The sequence below is a fragment of the Spinacia oleracea genome, chromosome 3 (genome assembly GCF_020520425.1).
Source record: "Spinacia oleracea cultivar Varoflay chromosome 3, BTI_SOV_V1, whole genome shotgun sequence".
Taxonomy (NCBI): domain Eukaryota; kingdom Viridiplantae; phylum Streptophyta; class Magnoliopsida; order Caryophyllales; family Amaranthaceae; genus Spinacia; species Spinacia oleracea.
The window spans coordinates 118693012-118715905 of record NC_079489.1 but is presented as its reverse complement, the minus strand read 5'-3'; the positions used below and the strand labels follow the sequence as shown (position 1 = coordinate 118715905).

At 35.5% G+C, this 22894-nt stretch overlaps 1 protein-coding gene and 1 long non-coding RNA gene across 4 annotated transcripts; one reads left to right on the top strand and one right to left on the bottom strand.

Moving 5' to 3' along the window:
• Positions 1 to 837: 837 nt before the first annotated feature.
• LOC130470488 (uncharacterized) lies at positions 838 to 3329 on the bottom strand. The gene is made up of 3 exons (XR_008930933.1): positions 3150 to 3329; positions 2893 to 3033; positions 838 to 1294 (listed from the first exon to the last, which is right to left on the bottom strand). It is a non-coding gene; the product is annotated as an uncharacterized lncRNA (long non-coding RNA).
• Positions 3330 to 17427: 14098 nt separating this feature from the next.
• LOC110774766 (autophagy-related protein 13b) lies at positions 17428 to 22855 on the top strand. Of its 3 annotated transcripts, XR_008930932.1 has the most exons (5): positions 17461 to 17803; positions 18139 to 19549; positions 19651 to 19823; positions 22008 to 22462; positions 22581 to 22855. XR_008930932.1 is itself a non-coding variant. In XM_021979344.2 (4 exons), the coding sequence occupies exons 2-4, from the start codon at positions 18170 to 18172 to the stop codon at positions 22357 to 22359; spliced, it is 1905 nt and encodes a 634-aa protein (XP_021835036.1). In that variant the 5' UTR covers positions 17428 to 17803; positions 18044 to 18169; the 3' UTR covers positions 22360 to 22855. The 3 variants fall into 3 exon arrangements, 2 of the variants coding, with proteins under 2 accessions (XP_021835036.1, XP_021835038.1); XM_021979344.2 differs by having other exon boundaries at positions 17428 to 17803; positions 18044 to 19549; positions 22008 to 22855; XM_021979346.2 differs by having other exon boundaries at positions 17456 to 17803; positions 22008 to 22855.
• The last annotated feature ends 39 nt before the right edge of the window (positions 22856 to 22894 follow it).

Here is a 22894-nt window from a genome sequence, read left to right as displayed (position 1 = left end):
AGGGATTTAATTTACTATTAGCAAGAATTAGTTTGCCTTTGCTCAAACATGTAGAACTTTCTCATTTTTCCTTCACAAAGTTCAATTCATCATGTATACAGGGCATATCAACTCAAAGCTTGGAATCACAATTAAGATGTCAAATATGCCATTTATGGAAAAAGCTTATACGAATTCATAATTAGCTTAATGTATTTACTTCTTAGACAAATTCATTTACTTTTCTCAGATTTTGATCTACTTTTTCAATAATAGAAGAATACGATAAGACTTTTACACGTAGTAATCGTCAACCTATGTAGGATTTGAACCTACACCCATGTGCAATGGCGCATTTCTCTACCATTTGAGCTAATAGGTTTCGACTTTATATTTAAGGAAAAAATTAAAATCAAAGTTCCATTATCTTTTATTTTACTTTTAGAGAGATTTAATTTACTTTAAGAGATATTTAGTTTACTTTTAGAGAGAATGTATGCACAAGTGGGAAAATCATCCACCAAAAAAACCAACAACTAAAGACAACAATCCTGCCAACAAACAAGCACAAAGACCTAGCAAGAAAGCGCAACAAAACAAACCAACGACACAGTCAACGGAGGTCAACTATGGCACGACTGACTGCTCACATTGACCAGATCTTTGAGATTGACTAACAACCTACACCAACATCAGATTTATCACAACACCATAAACAGGCTGCAAACTAGCACCTGAACCCCATAGCCAGACCCAACCAAACCCAAAACCACCTGCTGAAATACCGCAACATAATGCAGATAAAAACAGCATAATGAGATGGCTGCATCACTCTCAATGAATTGAGCAAGCAACATAGAAGCACAAGCAGCCAAAAAAAAATACCAGCAAGAAAAAGACCAAAAAGTCTATTCAGAAGCATACATCTGATATTGATTCATCAAATTGGAAGAACACTGAAGGTGCGGTAAGAACTAAGCTATTAAGATGATTTATAGCAGTTACATAATATAGATTATTTCTATTTACTTTTTTCGGTTTAGGAAGGGTGGCTTATTTAAGGATAAAGGTCATGAATTCGAGTTTTGCCTTTTGAGCAGCATTTGCCTGAGTATCATAAGGCAAGAGAAGATTCAGATTTCCTGAGGACGAGAGCTTCACACCATTTGTTAACATCACCATATTAAGATGGCGTCTAAGGCTCTGAACTTGACATTTAACTATACGATCTGGCAAAGGATATGCTCCGAGGAATCCTGGCCATCTTTAAACTAGTCATCATCCATACCCAAATCATCATTCTCAGGATTTTAATCTGAGAGCAACATCAGACAAAGTAACATTAGATTTTCCTTCCTACACAGTGACCATGTGTTTTGCCTGTGACAACTCTAAACCTTCTTTACTAAAACTGACTGCAACAGATCAGCACCGTCAATGCACGCAGAACACAACCACCAAAATTGACTAGCGAAACAATCAACCTAAGTCAACTAATGTCAAAAGCATCATGCAATTTCTGCCGTATAAAGAAACCAGCAGCAAATAAGTCATCGGACACCATGCCAATACGATTTTATTTACTTTTGAGTTTACTTTATTTACTTTTGAGTTTATATTATTTACTTTTTGGATTTTTTGAATTACTTCTAAACATTTTCAACATCATCTGAGCCTGCATCACTCTCAAATGACTACACAAGCAGGAGCTAGAACAAGCCTCTGTAACAGTTAGTTTACTTTAAGAAATATTAGGGTTACTTTAGTTCAACTTTATTTACTTTCTAATCAGTTCTGTTTACTTTTATGAATTCTTTATCTACTTTTAATTTGAACAAAAAAGAAGTTATGTAACGCTATGATACATAACCTTTATATCATCCAAGCAAAGTTGAATATAGAAGCAACAAAACAGCAAAGACATGACCAACAGCAACCAAACGAACAACCTGCAATGACAACAAACTAATCACATATTCCACCTGAACCCTGCAGTCATACCCAGCCTACCATCGCGTAGCTGAGCCTGCTGTTCCATGGACTATAATTGACATCTGAGATCAATGTTCTTGCTCGTTATCCTACATATATCTCTATGGAAATAGGGAAACATAATGCATTAAATTCTGGTATACAGAAACTATTTGGTGACCCACAATTACTATTTACGTAATAGATGCATCCAAGAACATCTTATTCTAGTATTCTACCACATAATTCTGACTAAAAGAAGTACGGAAATTTTGCATGATTGGGTCTTCCTCTTATGCTTGTAAATAAGCATCTGCTATGAGCCTATGGCACGAAAACTCTTACGGCAATCATGTATTTGTTTTAGAAACTAGGAAACTCAGAGGAGATTCAGGGGAAACATTTTTTTTTAAATGAACAACTCTTTTCTCTAGCTCCTGCATATATCGTGCCTAGCAACGCTCTTATATTACACAATTTTATTTTTTTACCTGACTAGCAAGGCTCTTATCTTACACAATTTTACTTCTCAACATATTTGATTTACTTTTACTATCTTTCTATCTACTTTTCTAAATAAGTGCAAAATAAAACTTTGGAATCTAATTGATTTACTTATACTAGATTTCTATCTACTTTTATAACTTTTAACTTCAACAGAACTTGTATGCAACAATTTTGGACAAATTTAAAGAAGAATTAAGATACCTAAAAACAACCAAGACTGAAACCTGATTTTGAAATCAATTCGATCAAATCAAAATCTAAAAATCTGCGAAGTAAATCCGCATCCCTTACCAAATCACACAAATTCTAAACAAAATTCACAGAAGTTCAAGAGCAATAAACCTCGACAAAATTGACTAAAAGTTCAAGCGCAATAAACCTTGACAAATTTGTCTAAATTACCTACCTCGTCATATTAAGGAACTCAAGTAATACCTTATTTTCGGCTTGATTTTGCGACTGGAAATAAGCATTCGATTATGCAGCAAAACCATGACGATCTCCAAATTTCGGCAATTTCTATCATCTCTTCAATTTAATACACAATCGAGTTTTTCCAAAATCACTCAAAAATAGCTGCAATTTTGAAGAAAATTCAGAATCATATGAGAATTTAATCCGCTCAAAATTAGTTCGTGAACAAAAATTAAGAAATAAAATGCTTATAAATTGAACTAAATTCGCATGTTTACCTTTGAATTTGAAAAAATTGGCAGCAAATTTACCTTTGAATGGGTATTATTTATTCTAAGTAACTTGAACTTTTTATCGATCTCTCTTATTTGGATGATGAATTATATCCGATATGTTTCTATTTTCATTATTAAATTTTTGAATAGGAATTTTGAATAATACTAAGTTAGTCCTATACGGAGTACTTATGTGTAAAAAATAAAAAAATAAAAAATATCAATCTTTGCATACGAAACTTATTGCGGTGAGATTAAATACTTAAACATAAGAAAAATAGAAAATAATAATGAAAAATAACGATAAATATCATTTTTGCAGTTAGTGTTCTGAAAAATATGTATATATAGATAAGTAGAATATATACAGATATATCGATTTACATGATATTCATTATTCATGTATAGAAAATTCTCTATATAAGTTGGTAAAAATGTTGATGAATCTTTAATTCTTTATGGATTTTTCATATTAGTCATTGTTATTATAAAATCCATTTAGTTAAATATGACAAAAACATTATCTATTAATTAATTCTATATTAAAAGAGAGGCGAATCAATGAGTGACATTTGTCATCACCACATTAATTCTCTCTCTTTTAGTATAATATATAGATGAGTATTGAGGTTGGCATGAGTGGTTAAGGGTCTCTTGCTCCTTAACCAAGGTATCGGGTTCGAGCCTTGGGAATGGAAAAGAACTCAACTGGGAGGGATACTGCCCATCGAGGTACCCATGCAAACTCCCGCGGGAGATTAGTCCACTCGCTGAAGGCGGTGGGAACTCCTCGTAGTAGAACCCAAAATAAAGTTACTATGTGGTTTATAGAGTTTCTATGCCATTTGTGCCTAACCCACTTTATATACGTTTTAATTTTTTTTATTATTTTTCAAAATTTTCAGATATGCATTTTGTTCATCTCTCTCTCTTTATTTCCTCTCTATGCTTTTCAAACTTTTGCCCAGTTTTCTACGGTTGGTTCATTTTGTTCGATTTTCGTATTTGTTATCTTATAATTCTCATAATTAGATCTGTTGGAGGAGGAAATTAAAAATGGAGGAAGTAGTAGAACAAGAAGGAGGTTCGCCATTACCGAAACCGAATCAAAGAATTTGCACTCGTCTACAAATCATCGCAAAAATTTTGAGAAATCACATATCGGTTCATTGTTTTTAAAGTATTTTAAGTCAATATTTATTTAAAATAGAAAATGTTTGTTGTTTTGGAGAAATTGACGTTTGTGTTTTGGCAAAACCCGTTTTCAGTTAGCGAATTCGATCAGTGACTTCGCAATTTTAAGTAGTAATTAACTATATGAGTTATACAGTAACTTTATGATTTAAAGAGGTACTATGTGATTTTTAGAGTTTCTATATATGCGATTTTAACTATAATTATATGATATATACTGACTATTACTATAACATTTGCTTACTGTATGTTATAATGATTTATCGACTATATTTGACTATAAATTTCATGGTTATGTTCTTTGTATGTTCTTTTTTCTACTCTATATTATTAGTAATAAGAGTAACTATATCATGACAACAGTAACTAAATGATTATAACAATAACTATAAATGACTATAATAATAACTTTATAATAATTTAGTTACTGTCATGTAACTCTGTGACTATGTGACCATCAATAATAGTAATAGTGACTATATCATGTATAAAGTATATGTTTGAAATAGTTACTATGTGTATTATTATGTTCTTTATATGTTCTTTTTTTTTACTCTATATTATTAGTAATAAGAGTTACTATATTATGATGACATTAACTATATGACAATAACAATAACTATGTCTGCAACTCTGCAAGTGTATGGCCATCATTGATAGTAAGAGTTACTATATCATATATAATAGTAACTATAAGTTTTAAATAGTTACTATGTTCTTTTTTCGATCATATTTAAATTATAAATTATTAACATAGTTGATGTATTATTTATTGTTTTCATGTATGCTTTTGATACACAATGTTCTGGTGGTACATTGTGTAAATTAATAAAAGATTTTACACCACAACAAAAGGAAGTTGTTGAAGAAATTGGTTTTGGTGGCTTGCTATCTCTTCAATTGGCGAGGAATAATGCAAATATAAATCCAGCCATTTATTGTAGCTTGAAAAATGACATAGAATTCTGTCAATGTAGTACTTTTATTTGCTTTGATTCCAACAACATGATTTGTATTTTCACTTATTTGAGCTGAAAGTATACCAACAGAAAAACAAGAATGAATATATAGTTATTCTTTTACAAATATAATTACTCTTTCTGATCATAGTTACTCTTTGTGTATAATAATAGTAATAACTATATATACCACAAAAAGTTATTGTGTGACTATCAAAGCAATTATATTACATATAAGTACAGCTATATCAAATTAAGAGTTACTACATGATTTCTGCAGTAACTATGTCGCATATATTAATAATTATAATGTTAAAAGTTATTGTATGACTAGTAGAGTAAACTATATTCTCTCCTTATTTAAATAGTGAAGGAAATAATGCCCTTGGTCCAAGTATGCATTCAATGTTAAGTCTAATAAATGCGGTTCAGTATTAATTAACAAGTTAATAATTCAGTGAGATCAAGTGAGCTGAATGCCTAGCTAGAGGCCGCTTCAGTTCAAGTGGAATTAATGATATTAATCCACAGCTTACTCTTGACTGAACCCGTAGGGTCACACAAATAGTACGTAAACGGATCAAGTATTTAATGGCATTAAATACTCCATCTATGGATATTCGGAATCGACGGATCTTGGTTTCAGTGGGAGCTGAGATCGTCACAGGCAAGAAATGAATACTCCGGAAACGATGATATTGCCGGAAACGGAAATATGGATCGTATCGGAAATATAAATATTATCCAAGTCGTAGATGTTGCCGGAAACGGAAACATGGTACGTATCGGAAAATATTATCGGAAATGGAAATATTGCCGGAATCGGAAATATTGCCGGAAACGGAAATATTGTCAGAATCGGAAATATTATCGGAATCGGAAAATAATTCCGGAAACGGAAATATTAAATATTTGTTCGAAACGGAAATTGATTCCGGAATCGGAAATATTGAATATTGTTCGTATCGGAAATGAATTCCGGAATCGGGAAATTAATCGGAAGCGTATCGTACGAATTAGCATCGGACGAGGCCTGCCAGACGAAGGCCCAGCACGAAGTCGGGCCATCGCCCAGCAAGCCAGCGCGCCACAAACGCACCAGCCAAGGCTGCGCCAGGCCCACCGCAAGGCAGGCCCAGCGCGCGCCAAGGCTACGACAGCGTGTGGGCTTGCGGCAGTGGGCTGCGAGCTCGCGGGCTGCGCGCGCGCGCATGGCGCCCCTCGTGGGCTGCTGTGCGTGCGTGTGTGTTTGTGTGCTACTCGAATCCTAAAGCTACCGGGATTTGTCATATGATTAAATCTAATCCTAAAAGATTTAGTTTATTTAATTAGAGTCCTAGTAGGATTATAATTAAATAAATTAGTATCCTAATAGGATTCCAAATCCTTTTCCATAACTCTATAAATAGGTGCCTAGGGTCACATATTTACATCGAGCATTCAAGTATTCAAAGTGAGTTTTTGAGAGCAAAATTCAGTCATACAATTGCCTATAAAGTGCCGAAAATTCTAAGTACCTTAAGGGCGATTCTAGTTGGTCAATCTTAAGGCGGATCCGGACGTGCTGTGGACTATCTACGGAGGGACGACACTTGGAGTCCTAAAGACTTGTTCTTGTTCGGTTCGGGCGCAGCTAGGGAGGGCACGCAACAAAGAGTATGCATCTGAACTATGCTAAATGATTTTGTGTAAATAATATGTTTTCCTGGCTTTATGGTTTTTCCGCATGATTTATGAATTGTCATATGTATCATAACCTAACAGTGGTATCACGAGCCTCTTATTATTTTCATAATCTAAAATTGCATGAACATGGTTAAATATTACAAATTTGCAAGAATTAAAAGGGGTGATTAATTTTCGTAATTGTTAATTAATTGCAAATTGTGTTTATTTAATTATACGTACGCAATTTTTCGGCAGTTTCTTCGTTACTCATCCAAATCGAGTGATTTTTGTGTCAATTCCGCATGTAAAAGGCATTCTAAAATTTTGACAAAAATAGTTTTTTTCTGCCGAGCCCAGAATTCTCAAATTCGAAGCCTAACTATGACTTTTCGGAGGTTTTAGTTTTTCGAATGCAAAATTTCGTAAATTTAAGATGTTAAATTAAATATTTGCGATTCTTGTTGATAAATCTTGAATTTTTGATTGACCTACTGTATATGTTTAACAAGTTTGAATGCCTAGCCTTGTTAATTATGCAATCTAATTTGTAATTATGATTAATTTGTTGAAAATTAGAATAATTTAGAATTAATTTGATTTTCATAATTAATTATAATTTAATTAGATACCTATGATTAAAATCCACCATAAAAATTGTAAATTTATGTTAAATTTTAAATTTTTATGACCTAGGCTTGAATCCATGTTAATCGGAAATCAATTGAATAATAAATTTTCGATTTTTTCGCCCTAAAATTATGAAATTAATATTATTTATTAATTTGTCATTAATTTTAAATATAAATTTTTAAATTTTATGCGATTCGCTCATATAACTTGCACGCACAAAGCAATGGACGCTACGTGTTACCCTTAAGGGGTGTTGTATAGTGCGGGCATGTGACGACGAGCAAGGGAGCTCGTCGCCCATGCGGCACGAATGCAATGAGCAAGGCCATGGTGCACGAGCACAAGGCAGCAGCCCTGCCTTGTGTCGTGGGCTGTGAGCAATGGACGAATGGGCGAAGGCGAAAGCAAGGCACAGCAGTCGCGTGTGGGCAGCAAGCGAGCTGCGCCACAGCGCGCACTGCCTCGCGCAAGCGTGCGGAGCCTCGCGCGCAGCGAGCGCAAGCTCGCGTGCCACGAGTGCTACGCCCAGCGTCGATGCCTCGCGCAGCGAGCGATGGCTCACAGGATCGAGCGCTGGCAAGCGCGCGCAGCGAGCAATGGCCCGCATAAAGCGAGCGCTGGCGAGTGCGCGCAGCGAGCGCTGGCTCGCATAAAGCGAGCGCTGGCGAGCGCGCGCAGCGAGCGCTGGGTCGCATGAAGCGAGCGCTGGCGAGCGAGCGCAGCGAGCGATGGCTCGCGTGCATCGAGTGCTGGCGCGCGCAGCGAGCACCAGCTCGCATGATGCCTTGCGAAGGAGAGCAGCAGCAGCGATGCGACGCAGCGCATGGGCTGCGCGCACATGGCCAGCGATGGCTGTGTGCGTGTGGCCCATGGGCGTGCGTTGCGTGGGGTTGTTGCGTTGCGATTGGATCGTTTTGAAATTTTAATTTGAAATTTTCAGTTTACGTAATTTTAATTAATTTTAAAATTAATAATTTAAATTATTTTCTTGGATTTTAATTTTGAATATTGTAATTATAATAAATTTTATTTATTCTAATTATTTTACTAAAATTAAAATCATGAATTAATTTAAATACGACTGAAATTAAATTAAACTTTTGGATTCAATTATAAATTTATATGAGCTTTAAATTTTAATTAAATTTTTATGTTTCCGGTTAGACTAGAAATACATTTTTATGTTTAAAATTAGTAAAGCATATGAATTTATTGATTTAAGTGGGAGCCCTTTTAGTCATAAACTCTTGATTAGGTCTACAAATCCTTAAGGTTAAAACAACTTGATTAGAATTAATAAGGACTGAATAATTGGTAGATTATTTGTGCCCTTGATTAATTGCTGCAAATGTTTACGTGATGCATAATGTGTTTTACTAACCAACTGTGTGGGCCATTCATGATAATGAATGGGTAAATGGTATATATTGTATATGTACATGGTATATATTGTATATGTACTGTTTTGCAGGTTATGAAGTGACTAGTATGGCCCAAATAGGATAGAAAATATGGTCTGCGTACCATTAATTTGAATGTAATTGGTCTAAAGTACCAAAGTTGTTTTTCAATTCAAATATGGTCTGCGTGCCATCAAATAGTTGTAATTAGTTTTAATTATAGCTTATCCTATTTGAAGAAAATGGTGCCTCCCACGGAGATTTTCAAGACGGACTTTGAAGTTAAAGCTTCAAGATGAAGTCGGGCCATACTAGATCACATTTATCTTATGCATGTTTTAAGTTATTTATTGCTTTTAAATATGTCTTAAAATGCATGAGATCAAAAGCTTGATTATGTTGCATGATTAAGGATTTTAGTTCACTTAAAATCTAACCAACATAGTAAGAGCCTTAAGTTCCAAACTTAAAAATTGAGTTAAAAGGTGTCATGCCAAAATATACACTTGCTTGGATATCCTTTACATCAATCTAGTAATAGTTTTCGCTCAGCGAGGTGTTACTTATTGGTCCTAAAGGGGCAAGGTACACAAATAATTGTGAGTACATGTTAGTTTTGGTGAAACTCAACGATATAAGTAAGGAGTCCTTTTATGTCGTGGCAAAATCGATAGGTTTACCTAATAAGTTCTTAGACGTACCTATCAACCAAGAATAGTTTCTAGACTATTAGCAAAAGGCTTTTGCTTACCTAAAATGTTTTAGAATCGAGTCGACAAACTGTGCTTAATTCTTCAATGGTTTTAGGATCTTGGAATCATTTTATTCGCACCTGCCGGAACAATAAAATCGAATAAAATGCTAATAACTTGTTTTAACTGCATGATTGCTTTAATTTTCAAGTTATTATTCATGATAAATGTTTAGACTTTGCATGCTTCAATGTATGTTTTAATTATTGTTTATAATTAAATATCTTGCACTGCGGTAAATCCTTTTAGAAAGGTAACAGTAAATTTCTTCGATTGGTAGTGAATCCAAGAACGATTCACGAAAATGAGAGAAAATGAGCAATTTAAAATGTACGTTTCTTTTAGCGACTTTTATGGTTGTTTTCGAATATCAAAATCGAATGGCAAACCAATTGGTGCTTGTGAATTCAAAATACACTGTAGTTTTGAGATCATAAAGCATTGAGCTTAAACGCTCAGCTTTACCAATGGTTAACAACCTAATATCTTTGTCCATTCAATTCTCGAATGAGTCTAGTCCCTAGACATTCGAATAGATCGATGCTTAGAGAACTTTAGAAGCTTCTGGTAAGATCATCTAGTTGAAAAAGAATATTCAACATAAATTAAATGGAAAGAACCTTGTTGGAGTGACATTGGACATGTCTAACAAAATATAAAAGTCAACACTAGAGAATTCAATTCTTAAGGCTATAAGAAAGGGTACAAGAAATAGGAAAACGAGGAACAAATGAAATGAATTTACGATTCCGTTTCTACCTATAAGTTTATGTTTAAAGAGAAGTGACCTATCAATCAAACTTCCTTGGGATCATATACCGCTTGAGGTTCTTACTTCGGTAATAACTCAAACAATGGAAGCTAGGATACACTAATGACCTACAAGTGGGAAATGAAGCATGGCAATGCTACATTAGTTGTAGGGTCATCTAGTTTGTTTTAAGTCCTTTCAAAGGCTGGAACTTAATGGCTATTTTGTTCCATAATCAACATACCTAAATTTCTGTTTTCAAACACAGAAAGACTCACATTCAAGAAAAACAAAAACAATGTTTGTTTGTTTATTTGAATGAAATGGTCAATTACAGGTTGAGTCAATATGCTTGATTAAAACAAACAACGTACTCTTTAAAGAACTTTACTAGGTTCAAATCAACCCCTTGATTTGAGTTCCACTAATCTTTGGCATTATTGCTTAGACCATATCAACAAGTTAACATTCAAAAGCTCTATTTTGATGGACTTTTGAAATTTGATTGATTTCTAGATCATTTTAAGACAACTAGTCTTACTTGTTGAAAGTAACAAAATATATGAACTATTGTTAGAACGCCTAGACAATAGAGTTCAAAGCTAAAGAAAGATTTTATGACTTTATTATTTCACATAAATTTGAGTGAATATAGGTTTATTTACTCAAATGTGATATAAGTTGAATCTGTTTGGCTAGTTCAAAGATTCAGAAGTATAAAATCCACTTGGCAAGAAATCATAAAGATCTAGGTTAGATCATGTTGATGATTACTTGAGACCAAATATGATCATCAATGATTGTGTGTTGTAATTTCACAATCTAACTCCATAAGATATGGCATATCTACGTTGGAATAATCGAAGTCAATTAGTACTTGATTCGATCAATGATGAATCATAAAGACTTTTCCTGTAATTTCTAAAACAAAATGCTCAACTACCACCAAACTAAACCAAATTCGTCAAAGCTATTGAAAAGTAATTTCAGAATATCTTTTCATAATATATCTAAAGAGTTCCTAAACTCAGTGGGAGCTTAGTGTTTGTTATTCAACAAACTAAGGCCCAAGTATAGATATATGTTTCATTGTGATTTATTCAAATGAGACACAAGGGTATTGTTTCTACCACGAATTTTTGAGAACATAATGTTTGTTTGCTCGAAATAATGTCCTTTTGGAGATTCGTTTCCAAAATGACAAGTAGGAGAAAATAGACCTCGAAAGTCTTCGAGGCGAACAAAAAACATAAACGGACATTCCGGAGGCTTTTCGAAGTGCTTCAGAAAAACCGAACTTATTCTTTAAGGACTTTAGAAGTGGCTTTAAAGAATAGACATCTCTTAGAAGACTTTACAAGTGCTTCAAAGAGAATAGAATATTCAAAGGACTCTCAAAGTGCCTGTTGATATTCTATTGTTTGATGTTCTATACCCAAGTAGGCATAGAGTTCAAGTCACTGGAACTATGAGATTCTTCTAAGTAAGATTCTTAACCTATATTATATGTCAAAGAATTTAGCTAGATTTAGTATCTACTGAAACTAGATGAGCTAAACTTACATGAATAGAATTCAATTGGGAATTATTCTGCAAAAGAATTTATCATGTATGATATAATATGAGGATCGCCAAAAACGTATCGTATGGCTTTAGGCATAACGAACATATACCAATCTCTATTGATCTAAGTGAAGATCAACTAGATTGAGATCAAGAAAAACTTATGGTACTTGAAAAGGTACATAGGAATATTTCTTGATTCAAGGAAATAAAGATATGCTAAATATTGATGCTACACGCATAAACACTGGCAAAGGATCAAGCAAGATTCCTTTGGAGTTAACCATTGACAAGGACGAGCTAAAGAGCATCGTGTTTCAAAATGGCAACATGGATTGGAGACCATGAGTTGTTGCGTGGGAAATTAAAATAATAATTTCTATGTTCTAAGATATAGTTGGAGAGTCTTCGACATATCTGTGAACTGCTTGGATAAGTAGATCCAAACAAAGCATCACTAGCAACCTATACAGTTGAAGTAAAAGTAATTATTGCCTAAGAAGCAATAAAATAGAGTTGTTTACATGAGTTCTTCATTGAACTTGGGAAGATCACATGTCTGTTGACTTAATGGTTCTTCATTGCAAAATGCGTAGAACCACTAATGTAGCAAGAAAGACTAGATCACAAAATAAACATACTCAAAAGTTCTTATCATCATATCTCGAAGAACATTCGATGAAAAGGATGTTAAGATTGGCAAAGCGTGATAACTAAACCTATGCAACAAGTGAGAAGCAACACTCACGTTGTAGCACTGGAAATCAAGCATAGCTTTGAATTCCATGAACTGTTTTAAAGATGGGTTTGAGGCCCATGGTTGTAAAACAATGGGGTTGAACATTTATCATATATGAAATGTATTTTCATATTCCATTTAATCTTGGTTTAGTATTAAATGATGAGTCCCTTCAATTTGACGATATATTCAAGATAGACTGTCAGGACCAGTCCTGTGACTAAGAAATGTCTATCAAGTGAACTTGAATGTCAAAGGTTGAAAACGGTCCCTAGTCGGAGTTTTCTATAAAATTGGACGCATAGAAAACGTTAGACGATTAGAATGCAAGATGACTAGTAGTTCTGTTTCTTGAACTATGTGGACATGGCAATGTCATAATCATTTGCATAGATACTTACTTTGGGAAGACTAGTATCGGACAAGACCTATGAAACTTTACTGTAAGAGATGAAAATCTGTCATAAGTAAATTTCATTAAAATTATTAGACACTAAATCCTCAATACCTGAGTGATTTGAGATTACTTGTTTGAGAACTGGTTGCTTTGACGTTGACCAACCGTCGCACCGTAAAAGGAGGATATAAAGGCAACGCTCAGGTAATCACCTATCAAACGAAGTCTAATCTCAAGATCGCAAGATTGGGATTTTCCTCCCATAAATCGGGATGAGATGCTTAAAAGTTGTACAAGGCCACTCAGAGAGCTAGAAACTGTGAAATGCATGGCCGTGCTCGGATGAATCATAGGCTATGATTATCTGTTTATTTGATCAGTTGAACTCTGAAACCGAGAAACACCTCTGGACATAATAAGGATGACAACTCTTACCTTATGTTCAAGAGCAAGCATCGAGCGACAAAGGAATTAGGAAATGCACACTTGTCCCTAAGGACAAGTGGGAGACTGAAGGAAATAATGCCCTTGGTCCAAGTATGCATTCAATGTTAAGTCTAATAAATGCGGTTCAGTATTAATTAACAAGTTAATAATTCAGTGAGATCAAGTGAGCTGAATGCCTAGCTAGAGGCCGCTTCAGTTCAAGTGGAATTAATAATATTAATCCACAGCTTACTCTTGACTGAACCCGTAGGGTCACACAAATAGTACGTAAACGGATCAAGTATTATGGCATTAAATACTCCATCTATGGATATTCGGAATCGACGGATCTTGGTTTCAGTGGGAGCTGAGATCGTCACAGGCAAGAAATGAATACTCCGGAAACGATGATATTGCCGGAAACGGAAATATGGATCGTATCGGAAATATAAATATTATCCAAGTCGTAGATGTTGCCGGAAACGGAAACATGGTACGTATCGGAAAATATTATCGGAAATGGAAATGTTGCCGGAATCGGAAATATTGCCGGAAACGGAAATATTGTCAGAATCGGAAATATTATCGGAATCAGAAAATAATTCCGGAAACGGAAATATTAAATATTTGTTCGAAACGGAAATTGATTCCGGAATCGGAAATATTGAATATTGTTCGTATCGGAAATGAATTCCGGAATCGGGAAATTAATCGGAAGCGTATCGTACGAATTAGCATCGGACGAGGCCTGCCAGACGAAGGCCCAGCACGAAGCCGGGCCATCGCCCAGCAAGCCAGCGCGCCACAAACGCACCAGCCAAGGCTGCGCCAGGCCCACCGCAAGGCAGGCCCAGCGCGCGCCAAGGCTACGGCAGCGTGTGGGCTTGCGGCAGTGGGCTGCGCGCGCGCGCATGGCGCCCCTCGTGGGCTGCTGTGCGTGCGTGTGTGTTTGTGTGCTACTCGAATCCTAAAGCTATCGGGATTTGTCATATGATTAAATCTAATCCTAAAAGATTTAGTTTATTTAATTAGAGTCCTAGTAGGATTATAATTAAATAAATTAGTATCCTAATAGGATTCCAAATCCTTTTCCATAACTCTATAAATAGGTGCCTAGGGTCACATATTTACATCGAGCATTCAAGTATTCAAAGTGAGTTTTTGAGAGCAAAATTCAGTCATACAATTGCCTATAAAGTGCCGAAAATTCTAAGTACCTTAAGGGAGATTCTAGTTGGTCAATCTTAAGGCGGATCCGGACGTGATGTGGACTATCTACGGAGGGACGACACTTGGAGTCCTAAAGACTTGTTCTTGTTCGGTTCGGGCGCAGCTAGGGAGGGCACGCAACAAAGAGTATGCATCTGAACTATGCTAAATGATTATGTGTAAATAATATGTTTTCCTGGCTTTATGGTTTTTCCGCATGATTTATGAATTGTCATATGTATCATAACCTAACAAATAGGAGATACACTTGACGGACATGGGTATTAAGGAAGAATAGTTGAATGAAATAAAATAATAAAGCAAGCGGGGTTGGGATAATTAATATTTTAATCAAGTAAAATAAGTGGGACCATTAAATTTTGGAGGGGTGTGGAGTGAGGAGTTTATGAAATTAATTGTTTAATGTGATAGTGGGTGGGGAGTATTATTTAATTAGACGGTGGGGTTGAAAATTTACTAATAATGTCAAGTGTATCTTCTATTTAGATACGGCTGAAAATGGTAAGTGTATCTCCTATCTAAATACGTCTGGAAATGGTAAGTGTATTTCCGATTTAAATACGGAGGGAGTATCTATCTATTACATTATACTAAAACAGACACTAGGAGTGACACGTGTCACTTTCTAGTGCAAAATCGTTATATTACATTTTGTTAATATTTTAGCCAAATTGTTATATTAAGAATAGAAAATGTATTTACTCAATATTTTAGTCAAATCAACATATTAGTATATCAAATATTTTGGTCAAATTAGCATATCAAACATATAAAATATGTAATAAGTAGTATAACGAAAATTGCATCCCTTGAATTATATGATTAAATAAATTTATTAATTAGGCAGTAACTTTAGAGAGCGAAATATTTAAGTCAAATATTATAAAAAAAAATAGTCAAATAATTTTAGAATATCCTTGTATGCAAGGGACCTAATCTAGTTACATACAAATACAACTATGTCAACGTAAGAGTTACTATATAGGCCGCACATTTTTTCGGATCACGTGAACAGTGCCGGTTCATGTCATCTTTAAATGCTGTGAAATACATAAAATACCCTGGCCCACGCTAGTTACAGCATGGACCCGGTCCATGGAAGTGAGATTGGATGATAAGAGAAGTTATTTTCATATCCTAATTACAATCTATTTTTGAAAATGTTGCTGCTTTTAGAATGTTTCTATTATTAAAATATATTTGCTTTTGAAAAGGTATTATATTGGGAAATTTACTATTTATTAAAAGGTTATATTTTTGAAAATAATTAAATATTTAATGATTTAAATAAAAGTTTGAATTAAAGGAAAGGGTTGTGAACTTGTGAAATAAAAGGTTCATGGAAATTAATTGTTTTACGGAGTATGTATATTGCATGTATTTGTAATAGCATTTTTTTCTAACCTGTTTTCCTTTTTGTTTTCTTTGCTTGGCCATGTTTACATTTATGGTGAGAAATTTTAGGGAACTTGATGATTTAATGTGGCACCTTTACGTGCAAGATTAATGGAGATAGTAAACTAGTTAGGAAGTTTTAATTGTTTTTATTTTAATTAGCTTTTTAAAAAGTGTAAGGAACAATATCTAAATACGGAGTATATATTTTGAATTATATGCGATGGTTTTCAAGTATTATAGGGTAATATTTATTAATAGAGTATTTTTGAGCTATTGTTGCATTGGTTAAGGTTAGTTTAGCATTTAACGTAATATAATCTCGTGAAAATAATATTTTTAAGCTTATATATTTATGTTGGTTTCAGAGAAAGAGAAACATAGGGAGTTACACGACGTAACGTGAATTCGTACCTGTTCCGAGTGGACCCAATTCAACATGTGTACAAGGTAATTAGATAAGTTATGACCCAACCCACACAAATAGACCCAATCCATCGGAGGTCATTGTAAACCATAAAAATTCATCTCAAACTATAATCACTTATGCGACTTGACACCTTTATACACGCAAATATGTCATGTCACAATCCGAACTCCAAAAAGGGATAGTGTCAAAGGTTTACGACACATTAAACGGGACAAGTTAGCGTTGAGATTTCAACACGAAACTGATACGATTACTTAACCATACCAAAAAAGGAACCATTAATTTATTTTATTTGGTGATAGGCTTTTGTAATTGACCAACTTTATTGAACAAACACAACAATACGACAATAATCGAACAAGATAAAACGGATTTAATGCAAGGGTTTCCGACACGATTAATGAAATCGGTCAACTTGACACAACACGTTTAATAATTAAAACTAAATGGTTCAACATGACATGTTTACTTATACGAGTTGGATTTGTAAAGGTTTTACAACCAGTTTATACGAAGTAGTATTTCACAAGAGCACAAATACGTACGATCCTACACAAACATGGACATGTGATCCGATACGACACCGAGTATTTTAATGTGATACTCCGTATAACTATATAAGTATATAACCCCTCTAGTACGTTTCTAGTTATAGAATTAATAGTGAGGTGGAGAGATATTATTGGGCCAAATTGTGGCCCCACAACGATACCTAAAACTAAAAGGGGCTCCATAATCATTTAAATTAAGCTTTTTTTTTTGACGGGACATTTAAATTAAGCTTATGTTTGGTTATGGACATACTCCGGTATAGAAACAGATAAGACCATGTTTGGGTGAAAACATTTGTCCTGTGTTAATAGAAGTACTCTACAGTCAATTAATTAATTCAGTTTTGGTTTCTCGTCAATTTGAATATTTCAGCTGGTTTTCCATCACCTTTTCGCTGTAATTTGTACTTTCGGGCCTTCTCAAAATTGTTTTGGATTTTATTCTGATTTTTTTTCCTCGTACTTTCCCCGATTTGTCAGTTTTTCTCATCTTATTAGGGTTCTTCGTTTGAAGAAATCCCAATTTAATCCAGAATTGTCAACCTTCAACCAAGTTTATCACCTTTTCAGCGGTAAGTCTACTTTCTCTCTCTTGTTTTTGGGACTTATGAATTGGATTGTCATTATAATCATCAATATGCTACTTTATGATTGTTTAAAAGTTCAAAATTTAGTATTTATTGTGTTTTTTCATGCTTTGGTATGATGAATTTTGCAGTGTAGTAATTCGTGTTGTTGCAATTTGTGTTTTTGGTGATATTTATGATATACGATCGTTTAAATTTCCAATTTTGTATTTCCCTTTGCAACAGAATGATAATCAAGTGGATAATTGGACATTGATAGAGTCTTTCCTTTGTGAGTTTTGGCCTTTGGAGTTGAATTGTACTGTTTTCTGGACTTGTAGGGGTTGTGTGATAATTTTGGTAGTTTTGAGAATGGCATCATCCCGTGGAAACGTTCACTCAGATACCGCGAAAAAGGAGCAAATCATAACTGAGTTTTTCACTAAGACCCTTCAGATAATACTAGAATCTAGGTCACCTTACATGTCGTCGCGACATTATAGTGGAGAGCAGGTTGTATCATCCCCATCACCATCATCATCATCATCCCCGTCTTCTTCGAGTTTTAGGACTAGAGACAAATGGTTTAATTTAGCCCTCAGGGAATGTCCTGCTGCCTTGGAGAATATTGATTTTTGGCGTCAGAGTAATCTCGAACCAATGGTAGTTGATGTGATTCTTGTTCAAAGATCAATTGACTGGGATCCTGTGAATTTTTCTCCTCAAAGGGATATTTTAAAGAACCCCACTTTGAAAGAGCAGGTTTCAAATTTTATGAACTTGGAATCTGAAGATCCTTGTGTTGTTGAACCAAGGAATGAAAAGGTTATAGAAAGATGGGTGGTGCAGTATGAGAGCCGAAAGAGTAGAGATGGTAGTAGTTCAGGGAGCAAAAAATCTAGTGGTAACTTGCACTCACTGTATAAGAAGTCAATAGTGCTTTTGAGATCATTGTATGCAACTCTAAGACTTTTGCCTGCATACAAACTCTTCAGGGATCTCATTTCATCTGGACATATTCATACATACACACTTACACATCGTGTATCTACCTTTGTCGAGCCCTTCACAAGGAGAGAAGAGGTTGATATGCAGCGATTTAGTTTTGCTCCTGTTGATACTGCATGTGGAAGACTTTGTCTTTCAGTGTTGTATAGATCTATAGTTTCTGATGGGAGTTCGGGACCATCGACTCCTATGTCTCCACAATTCATACCAGATTATGTAGGTAGCCCATTAGCGGATCCACTTAAAAGGTTACCTTCTCTTCCCAGGTCTCATGGGTCCCCATCGTGTTCCCCGTTTTCAAGACGTCATAGCTGGAGCTATGAAAATTATCAAGCCTCATCACCATTGAACTTACCATCTCCATCTCCATCTCCATCTCCATCTCCCACGTACTCAGATTCTCATGCTTCAGTGTCTAAGTGTAGGTCCCGACTTCCCCCACCTTTGAGCTTGCCTCAGCATTTGCCTGAAGCATTTCAAGCTACTAGCAAAAATGTTGGATATGATGAGTATTGGCCTTCCCCTGTGTTTTCTCCCTCTCCTTCTCCTTCTCCACCAATGTACATTGCCAGGACTGATGCATCTAAGGCTTTATTGCGATGTGAAAGCGCTCCTGTCAGCATTCCTATTAGTAAGGCTTTCAACAGGGAAATCCTGCGACCTTCTCCTCCCCCTAAACTTACAAGAGCTGCCACTTTGAAGTCAGATAGATCTACAGGTCCAAGTGGCTCATCTGTTGAGAAGGTACTGATTTCTTGAGTCATTATTTGTCAAATGTGTATGTTGCTTTATACTGCCCAATGTGACTTTCTTCCTCCAATGGTTCTGATCTTCCTGCTTTGCAGTTTTCTCTGGGAAGAGATGAAAGTGGAAGGTTTTCTGGGCTCAGAATATCAACCAACAGCTCACCCGGCATCTCTTTTTCTAGGAGTTCTAGTAGACCGTCAATTCCGGATGATTTTGATGATGCCGAGTTTGCTTGTCCGTTTGTTGTGGATGATGATGACATGGGTAGCAGGTAAATTGCTATTATGTCACAGTCATGTGTTCATTTAGTCATTTTGACATGTTTCATTGAAAAACATTGTGTTAACGTACAAAATTGACAAGTATGAGTCATGAATAAGAAAATAATGACCTAAGATAAATCCTACTTTAGTGATTTAACTACCTTCAAGATCAGAACTTTTTTTAAGGAATCTCTAAGCAACATGAGTAGAAAACTAGGACTTGCAAGTTTCACTACAGTAAAAACATTAGCTAACCTATTCTGGCTACATCGATTTCCCCCCCCCCCCCCCCCCTTTTTTTTTGCTTACTAGAGTTGTAATCTCTCCGGCCTGGTAGTTCTGCTCACTGTGTTCCTGCTTTGCCACTCTCGGGCAATCTTGCAAGGAATGGTGATATGTTTAAGGATTGCCTGCATTTTTGTTTCAGATTGTTTTTCTTGTAACTCTATAGGTGCTATTAAGGAAGAGAAAACTTGGAAAGCTTCAAAATTGTAATTAAAACAAAGAGCAGCAAGAACATCTGCTGAATTATCTTAGGCTAGTCTTATATGCACGCGATGCATGCAATAAAAAGAATCACGCACGCAATATTGACCTGGGGTAGTTGCATTTGTGATTCTCTTTGTATCTCTGCATCAAACTTTCCTATTTGAATAGCTGACATTAAATAATCGTGTGCAGACATAGCGGAATCCCTTGATTAAATAATGTTGCATCATTTTTTCTAATTAATTCAATTCAATTACTCCGTATTTAATATTAAGTGAATGAGAGTATTGTAGACTATTCACAAGGGGACACTAAAAGGTCAAAGACCAGGAGCTCCCTTATAGATTAGAGATGTTATCAAAATTTTGGGGCAAATAACAACATTTATATTGATTATCAAGTGGAAGTAAATTACTTGATTAAGTAGTTTGTGATTGACTGTTAAATTTACAAACCAATTTATTTGAACTAAGTGACTGTGTTAGAATCCAACCTTCATTTACTTGTATTTCTCCTTTCTATTGCTTTCTAGGATCTTTCTAATAGTTTTCTAGGCTTTAGGGAGAATTATTATGTTACTGTAATTCCAGTGTTCACTGGCAAGTTTTAGCTAATTCAAAATAAACCTTTAGGGGTATGAACCAATACCTCTCATCAGAAGTTGCATTTGCTTAATTCATGTGTTGTTGCTACCCTTTATAGATATTGTTATGTCGCATGCTTTTAAGCTTTCCAAGACCCATCAAAGTCCCTCGCAAAACAGGTACACTCTCGTCGTCGGTCCCGCTTGTGCCTGCTGTGCGCACACAAGCGCCCCGATCGACCCTCGACCCTTGCTCTTGTCGCCAATAGGCAAGAGTGCCCATTCTAAAGCAAACACCCGCTCGTGCCCCGAGCCCTGAGATTTACTTTCCGCACAAGGCTTGCGCCCTTGCCGCCCCATAGGCAAGAGCGCGCCGCACGGATCCGGTGTCAAAACATTCGGACCGTGACACACTGCACCAACATATTCATGGAAGAGCAAGACTTTTTTTGGCTTTACTTTGGATTTTAAACATGTGGAGTAAACTTCTACTGTCCACCAATAAGTAATATCAGAGAATAGGTTAAAGGTTATCAATTAATGTTGGGTGTATACTCTTCATCTAATTTCACTTATTTGAGTTTTTTAGCCTTATCCAAACTTATTACTCCAAAACTTATAGTAGCTGTGAATTGAACGTTAGTACCCCTTATTGGCCTTTATCTGAAGTTATTAGCCCCTATTTGCTTATTAGCCTTTATCTGAACTTAGTTTCCTGTATCAAGTAAAAATAAGGCGACAGAACAGAGACCTAGCCTGATTTTTCCCAAAGCTGAGTTAGCTAATGTGGTTAATCATATTTTTTTGAAGATTTAAAACCCGAACACACGTTAACAGCAGCAGGCTGTAATTCCTTGTGATAGAATTTGTAGTACCATTCATTACTTAATTCTTAAAATGGTCTCCGACTCCCCCTTACTATATGAAATATCTGTTGAATTTGGTGTCTTTAAACACTAAGTCTATAAATCACCTTTTCTTGAAATCACGCTATATCTCAAAAAATGAAAGAAAACAATGTCTGCATTTCTTTTAATTGGCAAATTTCTTTCCTTGTCTAAGTTCGAAAATTATATTACTTCATTTGGCACATGCTCACTTGATTTACACAAATTTCTAGGCCTGAATCCTTGGATCAGAAAGGGAAACCATGTGACCCTCTGGACCACGGAGGATCATTCCCTGTTAGAACATCCCAAGACGCTGCAGTGGGTGCCCTGGTATTAATGCTGAAGAAAGCTCCACCTCTCCGCCAGGATTCACTGATGGCCTCAAAGGCAGACATTGAAGAAGCTGTTCTAAAACCAGACAATCAACAACAGTCACAGAAGGGGGTCTGCACAAACATACAGTCATCAAGCCTTGCCATGTCAAGGACAACAGCTGATGCCCTAGAAGAGTTACGGAGCTATAAAGAATTGAAGGAGCTGTTGCTTACTCAAGGGAAAAGTTCCCAGGTTATTGATAAATAATGCGGAAGGACCTTCAAGGAGAAAGAAAATCCTAGTTATTGAGCATTTCATAATTCATACCATCATCCGACTTCTGATCTTGTGAATAGTGTCCGTTCTAGAGGTCTGGTGAGACCCGGGCTTTGTGTTTTTAGTTATGCCTGGTTTCTACAGAGGTTCTTATTTCTAATACGAAGTATTACCATTGTGTATAAAAGCTTTTATCTTTGATGTTTTTCAAGGTGTGTAAAGTTCTGCTGGAGAGGTATTAAGGCAGGCGAATTTGCAATATCACGGAGACCACGAAGCCAAAGAAGATATAAACTTTTGAGCTTTGGCTAATTACCTCAGTTTATAGTTTACATTAAGGTGTTTAATCGAGTCTTTCTATCCTTGAGAGTTTACATGTACATAGTAATCTATTTTATACATTCCAAAGGTGTAAAAAGGCTAGAGATACAAAATTTTATGTATATGCTTGTGCAAGTGTTAGTGAATCGATGAGCTCAACCAACCATGTCTTTGGTTCCACATCCAAAACTTTACTAATAAGCTA